The sequence below is a fragment of the Ovis canadensis genome, chromosome 3 (assembly GCF_042477335.2).
Source record: "Ovis canadensis isolate MfBH-ARS-UI-01 breed Bighorn chromosome 3, ARS-UI_OviCan_v2, whole genome shotgun sequence".
Taxonomy (NCBI): domain Eukaryota; kingdom Metazoa; phylum Chordata; class Mammalia; order Artiodactyla; family Bovidae; genus Ovis; species Ovis canadensis.
The window spans coordinates 39,467,031-39,476,166 of record NC_091247.1 but is presented as its reverse complement, the minus strand read 5'-3'; the positions used below and the strand labels follow the sequence as shown (position 1 = coordinate 39,476,166).

The 9,136-nt window shown below is 40.7% G+C and overlaps 1 protein-coding gene across 1 annotated transcript; it reads right to left on the bottom strand.

Moving 5' to 3' along the window:
* Window positions 1–283: 283 nt before the first annotated feature.
* Window positions 284–7,969, bottom strand: GKN2 (gastrokine 2). Its single transcript, XM_069586313.1, has 6 exons — window positions 7,958–7,969; window positions 5,262–5,315; window positions 4,686–4,823; window positions 2,811–2,921; window positions 1,929–2,085; window positions 284–366 (listed from the first exon to the last, which is right to left on the bottom strand). The coding sequence occupies exons 1-6, from the start codon at window positions 7,967–7,969 to the stop codon at window positions 284–286; spliced, it is 555 nt and encodes a 184-aa protein (XP_069442414.1).
* Window positions 7,970–9,136: the final 1,167 nt, after the last annotated feature.

The window sequence follows — 9,136 nt, the reverse complement described above, 5'->3', positions numbered from 1 at the left end:
ACTGACCAGCCTGTATGTAACTCGCCTATATTATCTGGGAATTTTCATACTATGCACTCTATTTGAAATCCTGGCAATTTCTTCCATATATTGATGTAAACATTGTTTGGCTTCCCTTTGTGGTTTCTAAAAACAAACACGCAGATATCTATAAATATACCAGTCATGTTTTACTAGTGAATCTCCAAATTAGTTGGGGCATTGAGAAAGATTTTAATTTGGCTGTTGAGTGGAAACCAAGGGTGTATTTCTTTAAAAAGATGAAACCGGTGAGCTGAATGCCTTACACGTGAACATCTGCACAGATGGAAATTCCCAAGATGCCCAGGAGCCCAGCCTTTGCGCAGGCTCCAGCACCAGTATTATCTGAAAATGGGGAAATTTTAGAAAGAAAGAGAGTGAAAACGTTAGCAAATTAGATTTAATTTAGCAAACCAGTGCCCTTTTGTAAATGTCTTGATGAGGGGTTGTTCATGTAATTTCATGTTGCCCAAGATTTCAGCTATATTTGTAAAGAATAATCATATATTAGTTTAAATAAGACTAACAATTCCTGGAAGTACTCTGTGGCTCAGCTGATGCCATGACATTCTGCATTGATGGTATGCCAGTGTGCCTTTACTTGTAAGTACTAATGACCTTATTAAAAGAAAAATATCTTAATACCTGGGCAATAAAAAGGTAATAAAAGCCAATTCTTTTCTTCTCTATCTACCTCCCACTACTCTGAGGAATTTTTCTTGCTGCCTTCACTGTCTGTGATCCAGCCTCTCTTTCACTCTGGCCATTCTTAATACTTGGGCATATTTAGCAATTTTGTGTAAAAATACCAGGAATGACTGCAGTGACATATGTTAACTGGATAAATCAGAGTTTTTATTCCCCGTCTGTCAGTCCACTTTACCTGCTCTTTTTTTGGACCAATCTTATCCTAAATTCTGATTGCTCTTTAACTTTTTTGAGAAACACTTGACAAATATATTTGTATATATTTAAGAGGTACAATATACTGGGGCTCCCCTGGTGGCCCAGTGGTAAACAAACCACCTTCAATGCAGGAAACTCAAGTTTGATCCCTGGGTCAGGAAGATACCCCTGAGAAGGAAATGGCTACCCACTCCAGTATTCTTGCCTGGAAAATCCCAAGGACTCAGGAGCCTGGCGGGCTACGGTATATTGGGCTGCAAAGAGTCAGACACGACTAAGTGACTAAACCACCACCAAAGTGTACAATATGATAATTTGATACACAGATACATTATAGAAGGTCAAAATAGCACATCCATCACTTCACATAGTTAACCCTTTTGTGTTTGTGTGGTAGAAATTCCTAATCTCTACTGTCAGCAACTTTCAAGTATACAATATCATTATTTAACCAGAGTTACCATGCTGTACTTTGTGCTCAGTTGCTCAGCCGTGTCTGACCCCTGGCAACCCTATGGGCTCTAGCCCGCCAGGTTCCTCTGTCCATGGGATTTTCCCAGGCAAGAATACTGGGGTGGGTTGCCGTTTCCTACTCCAAAGGAATCTTCCCAACCAGTGGATCGAACACACATGTCCTGTGTCTCCTGCCTTCCAGGTGGATTCTTTACCGCTGAGCCACCAAGGAAGCCCTATACTATACTTTAGAGAATCCAATAGTTTTACTTGGTCCCAAAGGAATCGTTTTTTATTCCATCCTCTACCTTAATGAATTAACTTCTCCACCAGATCATGTGTTCCTTGGGGGCAGAGTTTTACTCACTTCTGTGTCTCCCCAAACATTTAGAAGCATCTCCACATAAGAAAGATATTTAATTCCCCCAATAAACCAAATTGAGTCATGTTTCATGTTTATTTGTATCTCACACAGCACTTAACAGAGTGCCTGACATATTGGAGCAGTCAGAAAATATTTGGTGAAGGAATGATTTATTGGTACTTACGTGTCTTATCAGCCACTTCCCCCTGATATAAGGGGACGTGTTCGCAAAGCTGCCTGATGGGTGATCCAAACAGGAACCAACTCACATTTGTGATCAGAGACTTCAGTGGGTTGTACTTGACCCAGATGTATTTGTCAGAGAACATGCTGTTCAAAGCCTAGATCAGTACAACAGAGTGGAATAGATGAAATAAATAGATATAATGTGGTGTACCTTATTCTAAATTGTGACTTTTTCTCTTTCAAATTATTGGACAGAAGGTGGTCAGGGATCTTAAGACATCATTGCTTCTGACAGCTTGGTCTGTAGAGAAGCCTCATTATTATCAATGTTATTTTGCAGCTAACGACAATGAAACCTAGAGAGGGTGAACCCGGTGCCCAATGAGAAGACACAAAAGGAGAATTAAACTTCAGGTTCCCAGCCTCACACAACGTTGGCTTATTCTCACTATATTGTATTTACTGGCACCATTGTGTTATTGGATATTACAACTTCACTCATTTTTCCTCCCAATCATTACTTCCTAAAGCATTGTTTTAAGAAAAGAGCAGTTAGTCCTTTCTACAAAGACACCGGCATTTATGACAGGTTTTTAAATTTTTAATTGTTATTTTTACTTTCTAAGGAAGTAAGTGGTTTGCCTGAGGACACATATCTAGGGCTGAGCAGAGGCAGCCTTTGTATTATAAGTTCTTATAACTGGGGGCTGCATAGTGGAACTCAAGCTAAGAGATGCATTCCTGCTCTAAAATCAGTGAATGTGAAAATGCTTTAAAGTGGAGAGCACTATCTCCTTATCCCTTACTCACTTCATTTCTCCATGGACCCCATATTCTCTGGCTCAAGAACAGGGAATACTTAAGGTTACCCCAGAATTACCTTCCTCTCAAAGATGTACCGTTTGAGTTGGTCCAGAGCGGGGATGGCTTTGTGGTCCATCTTCAGAATGTAGCAGGCTCTTCTGGAGAGCAGCCTGAGCGCAATGTAGCCCTGAAGCAGCAAGAGCACCGTTACTGCCCCTCCCAGTTCCCTGGGTTCTGAACCTAGTGAGCATAGCCCTTCAGGAAAGCTTGAAACATGCACAGTAAGATTTTCAAGCTGCAATCCATTCTATCCATTTGACTTCTTTTACCTCGTCATTTCACTTTTTCACTTGTCCTTTCTATCTCTAAATTTGTGTAAACTCTTGATGTGTCTCTCACTTTTCATGTTTTGGTTTTGCAGTTTGGGGTTTGAAGGATTAAGGAGAAATTGTTATTTGTCTTTCTCTATTGATTTTGTTCTGCTGTGTCCTCAATTTGGAGTAAATACCGTATTCTTTCGACCTGTGCTTTCAAATATGTTAATTACCAGCCGTGAGTTTCCATTTACATTTAAAGTCAAATTAAATAAAATTTAAAGTGTACTTCCTCCATCACATATTTCAAGTACTCTGTAACCACAAGTGATTAGTAGCTTCCCTTTTGGAAAATGCAGATACAGAGCATTTCTACCATTGCAGAAATTTCCAGTGGACAGTACTACTTTAGAAGATCTCCTCAACATATCCACACCACCCTCACGCTCCACACATACATGTTTCATTGACTCTCTTCTCCCCTCTTCACCTTCTCTTCAGCTTTTCTCCACCTCAAACCCAAGCTGGCTGCATAAGGATGGAATGGAGGAAGTTGGGATTGGAAGAACAATGGAACGTGAAGAACTTGGAGCCAAAAGGAACCTTTTGGAATATTCATCTGGAGTGGAATTTTCTCTGCATACTTCCAAATAATTATTCAGCATATAAGATTGTATATAATGCAAATCTTTCTAGTCCCTAATTTTTATTTCTCACTAATTTCCAGTTCCTAAAATCCAAAAATCAACTGAAGCCAAGCCTGATGATAGTGGAGAGGTTTATACCAACTTCTCACCATGCTACTTTTTAAAGATACTTTTTGGGATTTCCCTGACATCTGCTTAAAAAGAATTTCAGCACAACTCCTTGAAAACTAAGACTTGATGCTTTCAAATGTGTCAGGGAGCTCCCAATAACAGTGGGACAGAGGCAGGGAGGAGGTTTCTACAAGAAAAGCAAGTTCAAATGCCCAGGGCCATAGACTATGGACTACTTATATCCACAGTGCATACCTCTCTCCATAGATACAAGCAGGTTTGTCACCCAGTGGAGCAAATGGAAAACAAAAACATAAACGAATGAATCAAGGATGGAATAAGGTTTTTGAGCAGGTTTCTGAGATTTATTGTTAATTCCAGCAATTGAAACTTGGATATAGCATAATATTTTTAAGTTAACATGCTTTAATTCTTCCAAAAGTATAATTTATTTCATATCCTGTGTATGTAGTTAAACATGTAATTGTTCAGGATTTCTGCTATTTTGTGACTGCTTGTTTCATGATTGCTCTCTTTCTGCAGAATTTTTTGTATTAGAAGAAGCCCTACTTCACTCACACATTTGACAAATATTTTTGAGAGCCTGTGTGCCAGGCTTTGCCCTGGTTTTAGTCACTCTTCTAGGTACTTTCTGAGCCTGTAATGAGCCAGCATCATCATGCTTCCTACCGGAAAAAATCAAACAAATTTGTATATTTCCTGTCTCATCAATTTTTAAATTAGAAATGGGAAAAGGAGAAGTAAGGAAATTCTGAAAGAATTACAAGGATAGATCCTGGAATTCAAATGCATGATAAATGGTTGTCCCTCCACCCTGTAGAAGTCCATTCTTGAAGAATATAAAATATTGCTGCTTACATGTTTATAGTCAAAAATCGTGGTAGAGGAGCATGATCCTGCATGGATGTTAATGATGGCAGCATTTTTTTCATTGTCAATTGTCATCGTCTCCTGAATTTGGCCACCTTTGTCAGTTGGGCTGATGATGTTATAAATCTAGATTGACAAAGACATAATGGTGTTTTTACAAATCATGTACATTTGAAAGGCAACCCTCCCAGCAAAGTAAAGCCTTCTATTGCTTTGAACAAGAGATTGAACATTGAGATGTTGCCACTGGCATCCCAGACCAAAAGCCCATGCTAAAATAAGAATGCAAAGGTCTTCCTCTTAGTTCATTGTATTATATACGGGCAAAGCAATGACATCACATAAGAAATGAAATTGACCACATTTTAAAGCAATGGGTTATGTTTTTAAGGTATTGTGATTGGAAGAAATAGTCAGCCTCATTGTTTCTGTTATTGGTTATTTCTGGGATTTCATCCCACGCATGGGGCATGTGGACTCTCTACTGTCCTTCAGATTATCTTGTATCTTCTTTTTCCTCTCCCAATATCTCTAGGATATAATATCTATAGTGAACTCACTCACCTCATTTCCCAAAGATCGTGTCCCAAAGATGGCCAGTGCCACCAGAAATACCACCTGGAAAACAGACCAGTCACAATAGGGCTGTCATTTGGAGTGGGATGACACAGGACACGACAAGCACAAATATCTCAGAAAACATACTGAAGACACTGGTGGGAGGTCCTGGAGGGTCAACAGTCCATTTCCAAAATGTGCCAACACTCATTCATTTGACAGGCATTTGGTGAGTTTTTCCTAATTTTCAGATTAGTTTTCCCTTTGTTACCAAATTCCTGACCCTTCCCAACAACACAACCTTCTAGAAAGAATATGCCAGAAAAATACTTCGGGGAAATACAAGATGCTTTTTGGTGTTAAAAGTAATAATAATAATAATAATAGTAATAAATTTTTAAAAAATACTTGAGAGAGATGAGCAGTAAGAAAGGGCTCATTTCACTAAGAGGAAGACCCTGAAGGTATTCACACTGGCTTTAGTAGTCAGGCATCAAGTTGTGTTTTTCGGTTTAAGAAAGCATTTAATTCCTTGAGATAAAGAGAGTAAGATAGATTTAAAATAGATTCATGGGTGATAAGGGTACCTATGTATTCCCTAAGGGAAACTATGAAAATCAGATCATGGAGGCACAAATAACTTCTGAGGCTTACATCAAAGAAAACGTCCACATTCCCATTAGTGATGCTATCAGACAACTGTTAGGCCAGCAGAATGCGAGACTGACCCAGAGGCACTGCTGACATCTTGGTGCAGTTGTACAAGGGTCTCATTCAATATGCTGATCCTGGTTTTGTGTTCCCTGTTCTGAACATCACAGGGCACTGCACTGTCATTGAGACTGCTGATGGAGAGACTCTTCAGGAAGGCAGATGTTTTTAGTACCTGTCAGTGAGGTTTCAGAGAAGGCAATGGCAACCCACTCCAGTACTCTTGCCTGGAAAATCCCATGGACGGAGGAGCCTGGTAGGCTGCAGTCCATGGGGTCGCTAAGAGTTAGACATGACTGAGCGACTTCACTTTCACTTTTCACTTTCAATCATTGGAGAAGGAAATGGCAACCTACTCCAGTGTTCTTGCCAGGAGAATCCCAGGGACTGGGGAGCCTGGTGGGCTGCCATCTATGGGGTCGTACAGAGTCGGACATGACTGAAGCAACTTAGCAGCAGCAGCAGCAGCAGTGAGGTTTTCCTACTTCCCTTTGTATCTCATTAGTAATATTTCTGTCCTGGTGACTGTGGATAGAATGTCTAACATGGACCTAAGTGCAGATATCCAACCTGTCTACTTGCATACGGAAAACCTGGGCTCCAAGGCCAGCTCTGACACTCCTACGTGTTCTGTTTAATGGGTCAAATACAGAAGCTTGAGTTAGATGGGTGGAGGGCTGAGCACCTCAGTGGAATGATTAAAGAGTCAAGAAATGTCCCCTGCCCCAAATAGCCACCCACCCAACAATGTGATTAATACATCATGGTCCCAGGTGTATATTCGGGGGTTAGATCTCTCTTGGAAAATCAAGAGATCCTGGGAGAAGGAACTCATTAAATTGACAGTGTTTAACAACTTATGGGGAGGTACTTACATTACTCTCTCCTTCAACAACTCAGTGAGAATAAGGGGTAGAGGCTGAGGGGAAGGAGCTCCATGCTGCCATAGAACATAGTTCACTGTCTATGGAGCGCTACCATGTGAAGCTATGGGAGACTGGGATCAGGGCTGGGATCAGTTGGAGTGGTCACAGCAGGGTTGCTCTGCCATGATTGTTTCTGTATGTGGGGCCTAAGACGGATAGATTTCAAGACTAGACCCTACATTTCCCGGCCTGGGGAAGTCATACTCCTCTGTGCCTCAATCTCCTCACCTGTAGAATGGGGCAATACTACTCAGTTCAGTGGCTTCCCCAGCGGCTCAGCAGTAAAGAATCTGCCTGCAGTGCAGGAAATGAAGGAGACACAGGTTTAATACCCGGATCGGGAAGACCCCCCTAGAGTAAGAAACCCTCTCCAGTATTCTTGCAGGGAGAATCTCAAGGACAGAGGAGCCTGGCAGGCTGTGGTCCATAGGGTCGCATAAGGTTCAGACACAACAGAAGCAAATGAGCATAGCACACATACACTTGTTGCAGTGGATAGATGAAGTGATTCATGTGAATGTTCAGCATAAGAATGCACTTGGGAAACGGCAGTTTTTTTTATTATCGATATTATTATTATTACTTTTGACCATACCTCATGCCATGCAGGATCTTAGTTCCCCAACCAAGGACTGAATTTGTGCCCCTTGCAGCGGAAGCACAGAGCCTTAACTACTTGACCACCAGGAAAGTCCCTGATATTATTATTTTCAAATCACTATTTCCCTTTTAGATGGTAAATATAGTTATCCTAAAATGCCTATATTCCCTCCAAATTTCACAATAAGGAATTATTATTAAAATATTACAAATTAAAATTCCCTAGATATTTCCCATTTTTTCTTTGTATTTTCTTAGTAAACATCTCAAGAAACAGATGAAGGACAAATAAATATGGACTAATTAATATTTGACATTATTCCTGCCAAAGACAGCATTAATTCAATCAAAGAAACTTAGAAGCATGCAGTATTTGTCTAAGACCCCTGAAAACCAACACATATTGGATGTGAACATTCTCTGCAAGCAGTTACCATAAGAGTATAAAGAAGCACCAATACTCACAAGGATTTTCATTTTGCCTGAAAAGAATCTGCTGGAGCAAGTGAGGCTGCCCAGTGCAACTTCTATCTTTATATTGGATTTCAGGTGCGGAAATCTCTGTCCTGAAGGATCACTTTGAAAAAGGCCATGTTCCTATCAATGCCACACCCCAACAAACTCCTTGATCAGGATTAAGACCCAACTACATAACATAATATCAGAGAAGCTCATTACTCAATAGTGAAAATTCACGACTTGGTCACTCTGTAAATATCGCCACTTATCTACTCTCTGTTGCATTTGTGATTTCAATGTCCACCCTTTAAAAACATTGCAAGATTCTTGTTCTACACAAACATCTCATGGTCATCTATATCTAATACTATATTCCTAAATCTCACCTGATGGTAAAGTCCACCCTTAAGATATTAGTTTGGCCCCACTCAGTGTCGTTTCACCCCTGCCCTGCTTGTTGAATTTTTCCATCCAAGAGTTGGATATGAGACTAGAGCTGAGGGTATTGTCTGGGGACATGTTGTAAGAAAAAGCCATCTTATGACTTTTTTCTCCTCTCCTTCAGAGTTGGTGCCAATTTCCAGAAATCCATGAAGAACAAGTCTCAGAGATCTTTCTGCCCAATTACCAGCATTAACCAATTTTTTATGTTTAAACATTGAGAGTCCCTTGGACTGCAAGGCGATCCAACCAGTCCATTCTGAAGGCGATCAGCCCTGGGATTTCTTTGAAAGGAATGATGCTAAAGCTGAAACTCCAGTAGTTTGGCATCCTCATGCGAAGAATTGACTCATTGGAAAAGACTCTGATGCTGGGAGGGATTGGGAGCAGGAGGAGAAGGGGACGACTGAGGATGAGATGGTTGGATGGCATCACTGACTCGATGGACGTGAGTCTGAGTGAACTCCGGGAGTTGGTGATGGACAGGGAGGCCTGGTGTGCTGCGATTCATGGGGTCGCAAAGAGTCGGACACGACTGAGTGACTGAACCGAACTGAACTGAAAACTCCATCACAGCGATGACATATAGTTCTTGCTATCTTGATATACACTGAGGAAATTCTCAGACTAAAAAATTAGAGAGAATAAAGACTAATGCAAGTGATTTTTATAATTCTACCATTAGAAATGGCTAGCTAGTATTAGGATGGGATCTTGAACTCAAATGTGGGAAAATACAAGAGC